Genomic DNA, 16,046 nt, shown 5'->3' with positions numbered 1-16,046 from the left:
TTAATTAAATCAAGTCAACTCGGACGATTGTCAGAGGAGGTTTAGATAAACAACTCTGATTTTCACAATCGCCGGAAAATACTATAAATAAGAAAAGAATAAAAGAAAACAAGAAAACAGATAAATCGAGAAAACACGCAAAACGTGACAAAACACAAAAGAACAAAAACAAAATTGTTTTTTCAAGCAACATCAAAAAACAAATTGTAATTTAAATGCCTTTTTGAAGGCAGGCACTGATTGTTTAGAGCGCAAAGCTTCCGGCAGAGAATTCCAAAAATCAGCAATTCTGTAAGAAAACAGAATGGGTGCTATGAGGCAGGATAGACAGGCAGTTCTTTCTGCGGACGTTTATATTATGAACGTCCGTTCTAAATCTGATTTTATTGTGCAAGCAAGCCGGAGTTTTGAACATAATAATTTTGAAAAATAATACTCCCTCATGAAAAATTCTCCTTGCTTTCATACTCAGCCACCGTACCTCGGGCAACTTGTAAGATATCCTTTGATTTCGACGTATATCGAATATCAAACGGAGACACGCCCCCTGGACTCGTTGGACTCGTGCCGCAGCATCTGCACGCAGATGAGGTCCATAAACAGCGTTGCAGTGATTAAACCGAGAAAGTATCAACGTGTCAGTGAGCAAGGCTCTACTTTGCGTGCTTAAAATGTGACGGTTGGCGTATAAAGACTTTATCGTGGTATACGAACATCTAATTAAGTGATTGATATGTGTATTAAAACCCCGCCATACCGCCAAGAGTTTTACAGTATCAACTACGCGCAATTCATCGCCGCCCACACGAATGCTCAATGATGCTCTGGCAGGACCAAGGTCTTTACTTCTACCGAATATAATAGCTGATGATTTCGTACCATTAATCAATAGACCGTGCCCTTCCGATACATTCACCACCCGTTCGATATCTTGATTTAAACGACTATTTGCACTTTCAATCTCTGACAACGGAAAACTCAAATATAGTTGTGTATCATCCGCATAAGTTTGTAATTTACAGTAACGGACGTGTAACGACAAGGCACTAGTATATAGGACAAATAGGATAGGACCGCAAATACTACCCTGCGGCACACCTGTAGGAGTGTAAAATTCACGAGAAGTAGAATCACGAACACGCACCCTCATACTTCTGCCCTCCAAATAATGTCGAAAGAAATCAACGGATTCACGGCTAAAACCCATAAACCTAAGAACAGCAAGCAACATTTGATGATTGATAGTGTCAAATGCCTTAGAATAGTCAAGTGTCACCAGGGCCGTAACAAGGCCAGAATCAGAGGAGCGCACAATGTCATCCGTAAGGTTTAAAAGAGAAGTAGCGCACGAAAAACCCGGACGAAAACCCGATTGGGAATCAGGCAGAAGATTATATTGAGTTAGGTGTGTTCGCAGCTGACGATCCACAATTTTTTCAACAACCTTGGAAAGGCCGGGTAGAAGACAAATGAGCCTTAAATCGCTATAATTGGAAGGATTTGGTTTTTTGGGTATTGCAACTGCAATAGACTGTTTCCAGATGGTAGGGTATACATTTTCTGTTAAACAGAAATTTACGATATGTAAAATATATCTAGATATAAAAGGAAAACACATCTTAACAAATTTTAGTGCTATGCCATCGACTCCAACGGCATTGGAAGAGATACTAATCAACGTGGAGTATAGATCGTTCTCCGTTATAGCCCAGAAGGAGAATTCAGTTTGAAAAGCAGTAGCCTTGTTGTTATTATAGTATTGATACACATCACAGTCGATATCAGTTTGAGGAACAGCGCCGCCGAAGTGACTCGCAATCTCATTTGCATTGGCCAACAACTCCGGGATAATACCCTTACCTTTAGTAATATTTACGTTTTCCCTAATGCGACGCCAATACTCGAAGGAAGTGTTTGGGGAGAGCTGCGAGTCAAAGTAGGCCCCTTTTTCCCTTCTGATAGCGGCTGTAACATAGTTTCTCAAGCTTTTATAATAATCCTTATGAGAATCCAGCCTGGTATGCTTGAATCTCTTATACGAGTTATCACGAAGTTTAATCATTTCTCTAATAGTGGGCGTCAACCAAGGAGGCCGAGGGCTAGATACTCTCACCACTCTACTAGGAATGTGTACATAAAACACTGAGAGCAGCAGCTCATTGAAAATTCTCAATTTATCGTTAACATCCTGCGTATAAATAATATCCATCCACGGCAGCATCCCCAGGTCCCTCTCAAGAGCAACCCGATCTGCAGAGCCATAATCCCAGACAGTTTTAAAGAGTAGAGGGGGCTTGAAGTGCTCATGCAAAATGGTGCAGAAAGTGAAAAAGTGATTCGAGAATTTAAAAAATTCCCGAACACCGCAATACTTTCCGTCACCAAAATAAGATCAATAAGCGTAGAACTAGAGGCAGTTACCCTAGTAGGTGAGTTTACAATCTGAAGCAAACCGTCTTTCTGTTTAAGATTCCATTATTGATCAAGTCTATAGCACTTCTACTGTTTATTAGTATTATTGTTTGTATTTCTTCACCAATCTCGTTGTCCAACTAATAGGTCCTTCGTTTAATATTATTACATAACCACTAACTCTTTTGCGCGTATCTGTACAATTAGCATAGTCAGCATCTGTAAATGTCTTGTTCCATCTTTGTCGGGTACTTGTCTTAATCCACGCAGCGCCTTTTTCAATTTATAGACTTGTCCTTCTAAATATCCCACTGTATCTTCTTTCAGTTCGTCATACAAAAAATCAAATTTTGTTATTTTACATGTTTCTGCACCTGCTGTTGCTAATATAGCTCTAATACAGCTCATACTTGCTACAGGACTGAATAACTCTTCAATGTGTTCTTGTGATTGTTCAAAACCTCTTACCACTAATCTGGCTTTATAAGTTCAGTCTTCCGTGATCTTGAATACCCATTTATTACTCATTATTTTTTGTCCCTTAATTTCTTCGCATTTTACTAATTCCCATACTTGCTTCACCTTCAATGACTTCTTCTATTGCACCTAGCCATTTTTTCCTGTCGTCACCATTTATTGCTTCATCAAATGTCATGTACACATAGTCCTTGAACTTTACAGATGGCTTTCTGGTTTTTTGTCCCCTTCCATTATGATTCTCTTCATCTTGCTCTTCCTGAGTTGTTTTTCTTTCATTTGTTCATCAATTTCGTTCCTCATTTGATTAACCTCTTGATCTAATCTTAATTCAACTTGCTCAGGTATATCTTCTGGATTTTTAAAACAACGTCATGATCTCGTTGAATCTTAATTCAACTTTGATTAAATTATCCATTAGCAAGCTTTGTTTAAGTCAATTTAAATAAAACAAAATTTTCCTCTTTCTTGCTATTTATTTTATTATGCTTCTAAATCGATTTCGAGGAAACAATTCTCATCTTCAGTAGAATCTAGATTCTACTGAAGATTTAAATTGAAGTTTTATTTAAATTGACTTAATTCAACTTGCTCAGGTATATCTTCTGGATTTTTGAAACAACGTCATGATGTATAACTTTTTGTTTTTCATTATCCCACAATCTATAGCCCTTTAACGTGTAGCATACAAAGTTATATTTTCTGCTTCTTTCATCTAATTTCTTTATGTATCCTAGTACTTTTGCATATGCTTTACATCCAAATATTTGTATTCCAGATAAATCAGGTCCAGATTTTTACTAATTCCCATACTTGCTCTACCTTCAATGACTTCTTCTCTTCTTCTATTGCACCTAGCCATTGTTTCTTAGCTCATCACCATTTATTGCTTCATCAAATGTCAAGTACACATAGTCTTTGAACTTTACAGATGACTTTCTGGTTCTTTGTCCCCTTCCATTATGATTTTCTTCATCTTGCTGTTCCTGAGTTGTTTCGTTTTTTTCTTTCATTTGTTCATCAATTTCCTTCCTCATTTGATTAACCTCTTGATCTAATCTTAATTCAACTTGCTCAGGTATATCTTCTGGTTTTTTAAAAACAACATCACGATGTATAATAACTTTTTGTTTTTCATTTATCCCACAATCTATAGCCATTTAACGTATAGCCTACAAAGTTATATTTTCTGCTTCTTTCATCTAATTTCTTTATGTATCCTAGTACTTTTACATATGCTTTACATTCAAATATTTGTAATCTAGATAAATCACGTCCAGATTTCATACGGAGTTTTTGTTATAGCTTACTGTTTCTTACAATACCAGATTTTATTAACTATATTTTTTGCCCGTTTTTCCCCAAAACCATTGTTCAAGATCTTGCTCTCTGAAGTTTTTGTCTCGATTTTCTTTATCTGCACATTCAATAATATCAAAATTAGATTCTACAACCCCAATTGCTTGATGAATTATTTTCAAGAACACAAATTATTTATATCAACATAAACTTGACTCTGAACTCCGAAACAACAAGAGCTTTTTTAAAATTCCAAACTATTCGTTTTACGTCACGAAACACACCTCAGCAACGTTCAGGGCGACACTGTAATATTATAAATAATAAAAGAATCTCTTATTTAAATATTCAGGTCACATCTGTGAGTGTGGACGAATCGCATGGTCTGCTAAATTTTTCAGCCGTATATGGACCTTCAATAGGAATCTAAGATATCGCTCACTCTTCTTTGTGACTATAAACACAGAGGCATCCACTATCTTAATGTCTTTTATAACGAATAAACTTACCAACTGGCAAATATTAAAAAATGTTTTGGGAAAATTCATTTAGATTAGAGAGAAAATAAAATTGAGGAAAAACTGGCAAAACATCCGCTCGTGTCTATATAAAAACCCTGTTAAATCGAGCCACACGTCACATAAAAATCATCTTATTTTAACTTATTTGTATATAAAAAGAAGGAACTTACAATGATTTTTTTGTAAGTTAACAAATTTTTTAATACCAACTATTTCATTTGGAAGTTAAGTAAATCCATTAACCAACGTGTTATGAAAGATTCGATCAAAATGTAAAATGGTCAATGAACAGGAAGTAATATAGATAGAAATTACTTAATTACAGCCTTTCCACCTCACACGAGACAAATCTCTACGGGCGTTGAGAAACTAATCATGGATGAGGCCAACGGTAAGTAACGAATCTATAGGGGCTATATTAACAGTGAACATATTAATGATATTAATCACTTAAAACAGAGAATCACAGACGTTATTCACTCTGTCACACCAGACGTTCTTAACCATGTATGGGTAGAACTTGATTATCGTTTAGTTGTATGTAACGAATAGACACCACATCGAACTGGAATGAACAGGTATGAAACTAGGAGAATTTTCCTTTTGTATGGTGGTGATTTCACAGTTCTATCTTGCTTTGTTGCTTTCCTGTGTCTGGTCAAAAGTGATGACTTTATGGACACACTGTATTGAAAATGTTGTGTTTCAGATTGAGAATTTTCAAGTTCAGTGGAAAATCGTTGAGGTAAAAATGATATCAAAACCTGATAAAGATCCTAGTCACGCCATATCATATCAGTCCTTAATATGATTTTTAAAAGAATGAAAAATCGTACCTATCAAGGAACTATGGCTGCTACGAGAGAGATATTTAGATACCTCACAGCTTTCGATTGGGTCTAGTTTACTTGTGAACTTTATTGGTGGCTGTCGCATCAATATTATTTCCTAATGCAGTCCTATCACAATGGGAGGTTTATCTTATTCAGTAAGTGTGTCCTCAAGTCTTCAATTCGTACAAGCTGGAGTTCTGCAGGCTTATGTCCTGGTTCCGACTTGATATCTGCTGTATACTGCACATATCCCCATTTCTACTTACAATGCAATTTTGGCCACACACATTGACAAAGTTTAGAAACCCGTTCGAGTTTGATATAAAGGTGACATTAAATAAAAGTACATACCCTGTTAGTATGGATTTGGGTCAACAAGACGATCACTTAAACTGAGGAAAACATATCTGGACTAAAAAGTTCCGACTGGGACTCATCTATAGAAGAATGTATTGGTTTATAGGGAAAAACTTTGTGTTATTGTTACGTACTTGATAATGACAAAATATTAATTGTTGCGAGTTTCTAGTCAATCTCTTGGAAACCTCATCTGCTGACTATTCTTACTACCTACTCTTCCATCCTCCATTAGACATTTAGGATTATAATATATACAGATTTGATGAGTGCCAAATTATTGAGGTTTTATTATTTTAAATCTTGTATTGTTTTATCTTACGTTATGTTTCCACATGTTGCTTTCCTTCTTTCGGATCCCGTGACCGCATCTTGACAGCCTTGCAAACTTCATGACTGACTTTCCGTCAAGCCGTTAACTTATTTCTCCATTTACCCTTTTTTTCTATTACATTTCTACTGATTTCATTTCTGTATATTATTTTAATTTCACCGTCCTGTACTGCACTTTTATCACCATATCGTCATAACTTTTGCAAATGAATCTAAAATTACTTGTAATCATCCCTGAAAGCTCTTCCTTCTCTCAACTATTCCCCATTATGATCGTGTTCTATCTTGTTATTCTGGAATTCTTTTATGGTCCTCAAATACACAAGAAACTACAGTTTCACTGTACTGTTTTGTTTTGTTTAGCCATATACTCAAACTCCGTACTTGACATAGCTTGTTTTTTACTTTCCCAAGATATTGTTACACCTGACAATTCAAAAATATAACTTGTTTGCGAATGTCTATCTACCTGATCACTTGCCCAATCGGCATCTACAAAACCCTGCAAATCAATATCATTTTTCTTAAATGTAAGACCATAATTTTTTGTTCCCTTTAAATACTTTAAAATCCGTTTTGCACATCTCCAATGTGGAACGTTGTTGATAAGGTACATTACAATCATTTTTATTATCATCTTTAAATACTACATTAGGTTCTATAGGAGTTACTGACGTTTTGCAAAAATTCCATTCTGAATTTTAATAATAAATCATCAATATATTCTTCCTGATCTAAAATTATTTTATCTTTATCATCAATTATCGTAACACGCATACCTAAACATCTACTTATTTCTCCTAAATCTTTAACCTAAAAATTATACAAAATTAGATTTTTGTATTCCATTTCTTTCAAAACTGAATCAACCCTACTATTCCAAGCACGAGATGACTGCTTTAATGCATAAATAGCTCTTTGCAATTTACAAACCTTATTTTCGAAACCTATTTTTATAAATCCTTCAGGTTGTGTCATAAAAACTTGTTCCCGCAAGTAACCGTTTAAGAAAGCTGTTTTTACATCTAAATGAAATATTTCCAATTTAGATTTTACTGATAAAGCGAATAAGAGTCTTATTGTTGAATGTCTGACCACAGGTGAAAAAGTTTCATCATAATCCACTTCACGTTTCTGAGTAACCCACCAACCTTGCTCTAAAAGTAACTTTTTTATCACTTCTACATTTTCTTTTAAACACCCATTTGTTTTTCACTAAAGTTGCCTTCTCTGGAATATCAACCAATTCCCAAGCGTTACAATGGTCAAATGCTTTCATTTCTTCCTCCATTGCTTGTTTTTTAAATTTAGCTTCTTCCCCAGATAATGCTTGTTCATATGAGCTTGGTTCTTCTTTTAAACTATCTTCTAGCCCACACATGTATGTTATATATTCTTTATATTCCTTTGGCTTTGGTGTTCTTTCTGATTTTCTTCGTGTTTGTTCATTCTTTTCCACAATTTCTTCTTCCTTTTCATCTGAACCTGTAGATTTTTTAGATTCTTATTCATTTTCCTTGTACATATTCTAATGCTGTGTTTTCAATGGTTTTGCTATCCTCAACTGAATCTAATTTTACTAATAATCTATCATCAGTTTCATTTTTCATTATAATCACATATCTACTTGTAGTAATTTTCCGGTTTATAAACTCTATAACCTTTCGTGTTTTCCCCATAACCTACTAAAATCATCTTCTTTGATTTTTTATCCCATTTTTCTCTTTTAGCTTTTGGGATATGTGCCATTACTGTACTTCCAAAAATTCTTAAGTAACTAATATCTGGTTTCTTGTTATACCACATTTCATATGGAGTTTTATCTGCTAAGGTTGTCGTTGCCGTCTTGTTTTTGATGTACACAGCAGTGTTAATAGCTTCAGCCCAAAATTTTTTCTTTAAATTAGCATCAAAAAGTAAACACTTTGCTTTCTCTACTAAACATCTATTCATCCTTTCTGAAAGTCCATTTAGTTCTGGAGTCTAAGAATTTGTTTTTTGATCTACAATACCATTCTTTCTTAAATAGTCATCCATTTCCTCATTACAAAATTCTCCTCCGTTCTCACTACGCACAATTTTAATCCTAGAATCCGTTTGATTTTCTACTAGTTTCTTAAAACGTTTGAAATAATCTAGTACTTCATACTTATACTTAATAAAATATACAAAAGTCATTCTGCTATAATCATCCTCGAATATCAAGAAATATTTAGATCCTCCTAATGATGTTGTTTCCATAGGTCTACAGATATCGGAATGAATCACTTCAAGTTTCGACTTTGTCCTTGTTCCAAAGTGTTTAAACGGCAATCTTGCCTGTTTGTCCTCACAGCAAACCACACATTTGTTTGTCAAATTTGTTTTTGTAAAAATTTCAATTCCTTCTACACTTTTAGTCATGTTACAAAGGTCATTTTGATTAATGTGACCCAACCTTGCGATGCCACATTTCTCCACTAACTTTACTTGTGGACATAAAAGAATAACTGTTATTAGTATACAGGGTGGGCAAATTTGGGTGTTATTATAGGCTATCTTAGAAACTATAAGAGATACGAAAAAAGTAGGTGCCATGTCTCGGTCTCTTTTTTCGAAACCAGCTCAATCCCGCAAACACCAAACCTCTATCTTCTTTTGTTTTTTAGTTATAGCCAAAAAATCAAATTTTCATGATTTCAAAAAATGCTCATATTTCGTTTATTTTTGAAATTAGAGGAATGAGGCTGATACGTTCTTAAGACACTTTTTTAAGTAGAATATACTGCCGTTGAAAAATTTTAAAAATATTTGATGATTTTTGAGATACAACACAAAGTTGTATTTTTTTAAATACAAACTATAATAGATTATGGTGTTACTGAAAAGAGCATATTTTTAGCTTTCCAATGATGTATTGCACGCATGGTGTATTTGGGGAAAATAAGCGTTATTTTTTAATTCTAAAATATTAAAGATTAATATTCAACATTTTAATTATAGTAGGCGAGGAAAACTTTAAATGCCACTTAGTTACTATAGTAACGTGAGATTACTGATCATTTCATTCATGAATTTTTCGAAACGAGTTTCCCGCTTAAAAATTCCTCATTATTTTTAAATACATAAAGCGATAAAATTAAAAAATGATTCTTTGAAAATGATAGATAAGGCTCCATATCCCATATAAACATCGTTTCAATGGAAAGTCCGCTGCCCAGTTTATGATCCCTAATCTTCCTCTATACTACCGAAGATTTCATTCATTGATACCCAACTGTTCTAACCTTACAACCAGTAAGTTTAGTAGAAGAAGATGACACAGTCCGTGACTGTTTAGTTCCTGAAGCTGTTGTTCATATTTAATTATTCATTAATTAATACGTTTCTTGTATTTTTAATAAACAAACTTTATCTTATGCCCTTAACTTTAGGCCCACTTTTACCACCTCCTGATAAATTTATCCGATAGATAAATCCAATTCTTAGCCAATGAGAGCGCTTAAAACCGCCGTAACCATGGCAACTATCCTCTAGATAGTTTATCAGGAGGATGGTAAAAGTGGGCCTAAATCATTTTTATTGGTGAACAAAGTCAGGGACAAGACACTGAGAAATTTAAATCAACTATTCAAAGTTTTTATTCGTTGGTACAAAACCAACTTTATCCTGCATAAAGTTAGGTGCCCACTTGAGAGAAACTTCTGAGAGTAACTCTCGATATCTACTCTCAACTCTGTGTCCACTTGAGACTGTTTTAGCTTTCCGAGAGCTTCTATAAAACTTCCGAGAGCTTTCTCTCAGACAGTTCTCTCAGGACCGTGTTCACTAGTGAAATGTGTCCGTGCTATGGAAAGTAAAATTTATTTTCTTTCAGTGCTTGGTGTTTGTAAACAAAATTGCAAGTGCAATAGTGTTGTACAAAATTTCAAAAAAAAAACAAACTGAAAAAATAAAAAGAAGCTGTTGGGTGAAATCATGGATTTGGCGTAGATTAGAGCTGGGTGTTAACAAATATCAACATTCGTTGTCAAATTGTTAGTTATTTGGCATACTGGATTCACAAAGAAAGTGAACTCGATTGCTTTAATGGCACTTATAAATGCAAACTATAAGTTTATTGTCGTACCCGTGATAGTTTAATAGTGGCTTGGCAGTATTTTGGAAAATTATTAGAAAATATAAACTTAAGCGCCTCAATTGCTGAAAGAGACTAGATATTGCTGGCAGAAGACTCAGTACTACTAATGAAAGACTAGATGTTGCAAATGAAGCAGATTCTTCTTACAGAAGACTGCACACTACTACCAGAAGACGAAATACTGTTGGTAGAAGACTAGATATTGCTGGCAAAAGACTAAGTATTGCTAGTGAAAAACTAGATATTGCAAATGAAGCACGTCCTTCTTACAGAAGACTACACACTACTACTAAAAATCAAATACTTTTAGCAGAAGACTTAATTTTACTGTCAGAAAACCAAATTATGTTGTCAGAAGTTATTATTACTAATGGTACAAATCCCGTTTAAATTTCTGTCCAATACTTGTTAAAATTGCATCCTTCGCTTCCCGATTTCTATGTTCATTAGATGTGATATTCCGAAGAATTGAATTTTCTTCATACACTTCAATTAATTCAAATACTTCTTCTTGGGACTATTTTCTTTTAGGTGTTATCTTTAAACGTGTTATATTGAGAAAACTAGCAGCTACTAGCAGCAAATTTTGAACCGTGTTCGGTTTTTGACAGTTACTCTCACGATAGATAAATTGTGCGTGTCCACTTGAGTACAAATCTCAACTTGTTTACTCTCCGAAAGTTTGTGGGGGCTCTGTGATAGTTACTCTCAGATGCGTGTCCACCAGAAAACATACTTTCGATAGCTTCTCTCGAGAGCATTTCTCGCAAGTGGACACTTAGCTTAATGGTACAAGACCAACTTTCTGTCATATTCGTGCAAAACCATACAGCAATTAGGTAGTAATTAATGTCCGAACCAGCCTACTATAATCAAAATTTTGAACATTAGCGCTTACTATTTTGGAATTGAAAATTAACGCTTATTTTCCGCAAATGCACCATACATGCGATACATCATTGGAAATCTAAAAATATGCTCTTTTCATTAACATCATAATCAAGTATAGTTTGTATTTAAAAAAATACATCTTTGTGTTGTATCTCAAAAATCATCAAATATTTTTAAAATTTTTCAACGGCAGTATATTCTACTTAAAAAACTGTCTTAAGAACGTATCAACCTCATTTCTCTAATTTCAAAAATAAACGAAATATGAGCATTTTTTGAAATCACGAAAATTTGACTTTTTGGCTATAACTTAAAAACAAAAGAAGATAGAGGTTTGGTATTTGCGGGATTGGGTTAGTCTCGAAAAAGAAACCGGGACATGGCACCTACTTTTTTCGTATCTCTTATAGTTTCTGAGATAGCCTATAATAACACCCAAATTTGCCCACCCTGTACATCCGCAATTTATATACATCATTGATTAAATCTGCTTTTGCAAACAGTTTATTTTTACTATTATAGATTTTGCAACCATTCTCATCAAACTTTACTTTATTACCATTTTTTATCAATTGGCTTACAGAAAGTAAATTTGTTGTTAGTCCTGGTACGGATTTTACATCTTTTATCGTTAAGTTATAAATACCACCCCCACTACAGTCATAACTTTTACACTCTACAGAATGTCTTTGGTTTTCAGCAATTACTATATCATGCATACCATCATCTGTGGAGATATCCTTTAACCAGTTCTTTTTTACTGTTAGATGTATGCTAGCTCCTGAATCCACATACCAATCACTGTCCGTAAATTTTCCATTTACAAATGTAGCACTGTTCTTTTGTTTTCCATATTAGGACATTTGTTTTTATAATGGCCCATCAGCTTGCATCGGAAACATTTTATATCCTTCAAGTCCTTAACATTATTACTTCATCCTAGATGTTTTCTTCCTGCATTCCATTGTTTCTTTGTCACACCAGCAAAAGCTGTATTTGCTTCCTTTGCTGTTGGTTCCATGTCCAATAACTTTGTTTCTATTGAATCTCCAGTTATAGCTGTACCTGAATGTTCAATTGCCATAGTCATTGGCCCATATTTCTCCGGTAATCCAGCTAATAACAATGATCCAACCCACTCTTCATCTACCTTAAAAGCAGTACCTCTTAACTTTTGAGCTGTCTCACAGCTTTCCAATTGTGTGTTTATCAAGTTTCGAAGTAAAATGTTTTTTCTTGAGAATCCTGAGTCATCAAACAAAGCTTTCAACTTGTCATAAAATTTCTTCGCCGTATTCGCTTCCTTAATATGTAAGTACATAGAGTGATCCATCAATGGATAAAATGAGCTTAGTTTGTGCTTTTTTCTTCGTCAGTTTCTGTACCTAATATGCATTTATCCAGTCCATCCAATATTAAAAATTTTGTATGGCGAATGTCCATTCGTCGTAGTTTATTCTACCTTTTAATTTTGGCACGTTACTAAAAAAATTCACGGCAGCCATTCCTGTTCTAACTTCTTTCGTTTTTTCAGTTATTTGTTTATCCATAAACACCCACTAGTTACGTTCTGGGCCCATAACCTGTTAGTCTGGGATTCTTTTATGGTCCTCAAATGAAACTACTGTTTCACTGAACTGTTTTGTTTAAAAGATTTTATTACGACTTGTTTTATAAAACATACAACGATACGTTTTTACCAAGTTGGCCAGTATTTTTGTTTCGTCTTGTGTCTAACTTAACAGTGTAATAATTTCTCCTTTCTACCGTTAGATGTCGCTTATCTCGCTATCATTAACAACATATCTCACCTACTCTAGCTCTTTTTATCTATTTCTCTCAGTGCCAATACTTCCCTTTTACATCTTTTGTACACTTCTCTGCGTGATTACCGATGACTCAACACTGCTATAAAGCACTATGGTGATCTTGTTATCTTCCTATTTGTGTATATTAAAATTTTTTAAAACTTGGCAAGCAGACCATCGAATTCAACGTGGTGTTCTTTGTTCGTTGCGAACTTGCTTATTTGCTCAATCTTCTCCACACACTTCTTTCCACTAAAATCAACGTTGCAAGCGCCATTAATTGGATCTGGACACAACGGCTCACGTCATTATATTTAGAACTCTTAAGATAACTTATTTTCATTTTTAACGTTTTTACGTGTGTTATCTAAAAAGCTCTGCTTAAAAACCAACTGATAATTCTGTAAAACAACGGTTTTAAAACTGACTTCAATATAATTTGCTTAACAACAACACTGAATGTGGGTTTGTTGTGTATATTAATTGTTGAAAACTTTTTTAAACAAAGTATTGCTTAACCAGTATGAAATGAAACATACTGGTCGTCGCATTGTAACGCTAAATACTTTCTTTATCAAATCTGCACAAAAATCCTTGGTTTATTAAAAAACCAAGACTAGAAATATAATCTGCTATGCAAGGATGGTGTTTAAGATAGTCCTTTTTGTGCTTTAGAGCTTAAAATTATGGATGCTTTTGCATCTAGGCTTAATTTAACACAAATTAATTATTAAAAAAGGTCAATTGCAATAAATATTTATAAACTACTACATTTTAGCTCTAATTTAACTTAATAATTACTATTTCACATTCATAAAAAACCTAAAGTAATTATTTGCGTTACCAACTACTTTTAATTTAATCAAAATGAAAAATCCAATTTCAAAATTCAATATGTTAGATTTAAAAAGGTTTTTTTACTTACTTTTAAAAAAATCCTTTACTTTTTATTCCCCATATCATTCACATCATTCCGTCACTCACTAACATAACTTAATACTAACGTTTCGATAAAATGCATCCTAAAGATCTTCCGTCTTGTTTTAATATGCAACGACCTACTTTATACCACTTTAAATTATTAATTGATTGGTAACGTCAGAGTTTAGTTGTGTAGCGTTGCATATCGACGAGGAAAACATCGAACTCGTTAATGGATTACTAACTACGCCTTTAAAAAAAATTTCATAATCTGAAATCGAAAAAATTACTCATCAAAAAAAAGTGTATCAAACAAGATTATCAAAGATTTTTATCGAAAATGTTAAAAGATCATTTTTGGTTAATAATAGATAAATAATTGCTTATCTTAATTTATTATTTTTTTTTAGACCAATGCGTGTTTCGAATATTTTATTAAATTGGGATTCCTCCTCATTGATTACTTATAAATTAAACGTTTTTAAAATCGATGAAGATAACTTTGATGTGAATAATGGGTTTGATGAGGAAGGAATTGTGGTATTATCGATTGAGAAGCCCAACTTTTTAAAACAACTCTTATTTAAAATTGACGCTGTCCTAATCTACGAAATTACCGGCGTTGAATATCAAATAAACATCCCCGAATTTAAAATTGAATCGAATGATTTTTCCGATGTTTTATTAGAATTAAAACCAACCGAAATTTTGAATGGAAATTACGAAGACTTATTGATTTTGTATTCGTGTTATGAACGATTTTATTTAAAAGGCGAATTAAATTCGTTTATGCAAAGAGATATTGCTACGATTTTCGGAATCGATTGTATGTTTCGAGAGATTAATTTAAAAAATAATAAAAAAATGTTTTACATCGATGGCATATCAACAGTTTTAAATGGTGGATTGATTGAGATGTTAACCACGAACGAAAATGAATTTCAATTTGTTGTTGTATGTAAAGATGAGGAAGTATTATTACAATTGCTACATTATTTTTATAAAAATATTCAAGGAATACAAATCTTGCCGAAAACTATTAATTTAGAATTAGAAGATGATTCTTTAACGGAAGCTTTACGTCGAGAGATTTCAATAATTAAAAAATATTTTTCGAATGGAAAAGAAGATAAAAAAGTACATGATATTTTAGAGTTTCGAAATGAGTTAAGTGAAATACAATATGAAACTGATTGTTTGTATGCTTTAAGTAATAATAAATCCGAATAAATAAAGAGTTTATTTTTGTTTTTATTTGTATTTTAGTGATATTCCAAAAATCTTTCACAATTCCGGCATATACATATATCTAAAAATGATGCAATATAGTGAGTTAAGAGAGTGATAAAGATATTCGAATCTGCATCAGATTCATATAATTATAGTTTACCAGATAACTAATCAATATATCAATTGAACTTTAATTGTAAGTTTTGGACTTATTTAGGTTTCAGAGTGATACAGTTTCTACTTCTTGAAAAGTCAATTCTACATTTACTTTTAAAAATATTGCACTAACATAACATATAATGCCATTAGTGTATGCCATTAGTAATTTATTATAATTATAAACCCTATTTGAATGTTCTAGGATACTACTAACATGTCGCAGTTTCTGGTTCCTGAAAACAAATTGCAAATTTAGTACTAAAAATAAAATTAAAATATTCAGTTCCTAAACAAAAATCTGGAATTCAATGTTGTTCCAGGTTGCCATAATTCCTGAATTTTCAGAAAATAGTAGGATCGTGTAATGATTGATATAATTGAAGGGTTAAGAATGACGGCAATTGCGTTTCTTGTTTTAAGAATGCAGATTTGAAGGTTGATACATTGCAAGTAACCTAAGTACACTAAGTGTAGGTTTCAAACCTTCAATTTTGAGAAAAATGTAATTAGAATTAAATAAATCTTTATGAATAAACGATTTTGAAGAAGAATGAAAGGATAATGGAATAGGTTGAATAGGCGTAAACTAGAAAGGAGTGGTTCAATTTCTGCCGAGGAATGCCATGCAATAGCATTGTAGAAGAGCAACCAAGATCTTCTTTTAGAGAGCACCGAAACCCTAAAA

At 33.3% G+C, this 16,046-nt stretch overlaps 1 protein-coding gene across 1 annotated transcript in view; it reads left to right on the top strand.

Annotated features, from left to right (window-relative positions):
- Positions 1-15,224, top strand: part of LOC139430771 (uncharacterized) — a 154,987-nt gene extending 139,763 nt beyond the window's left edge. The window contains exon 3 of the mRNA XM_071198051.1: positions 14,383-15,224. Coding sequence (XP_071054152.1) covers positions 14,383-15,202 — 820 coding nt within the window. The 3' untranslated portion in view covers positions 15,203-15,224. The remainder of the gene's footprint in view (positions 1-14,382) is intronic.
- Positions 15,225-16,046: the final 822 nt, after the last annotated feature.

The sequence above is a fragment of the Onthophagus taurus genome, chromosome 7 (genome assembly GCF_036711975.1).
Source record: "Onthophagus taurus isolate NC chromosome 7, IU_Otau_3.0, whole genome shotgun sequence".
Taxonomy (NCBI): Eukaryota; Metazoa; Arthropoda; class Insecta; order Coleoptera; family Scarabaeidae; genus Onthophagus; species Onthophagus taurus.
Note: the sequence above shows the minus strand (reverse complement) of the source record. Positions and strands in the feature narration are given on the sequence as shown.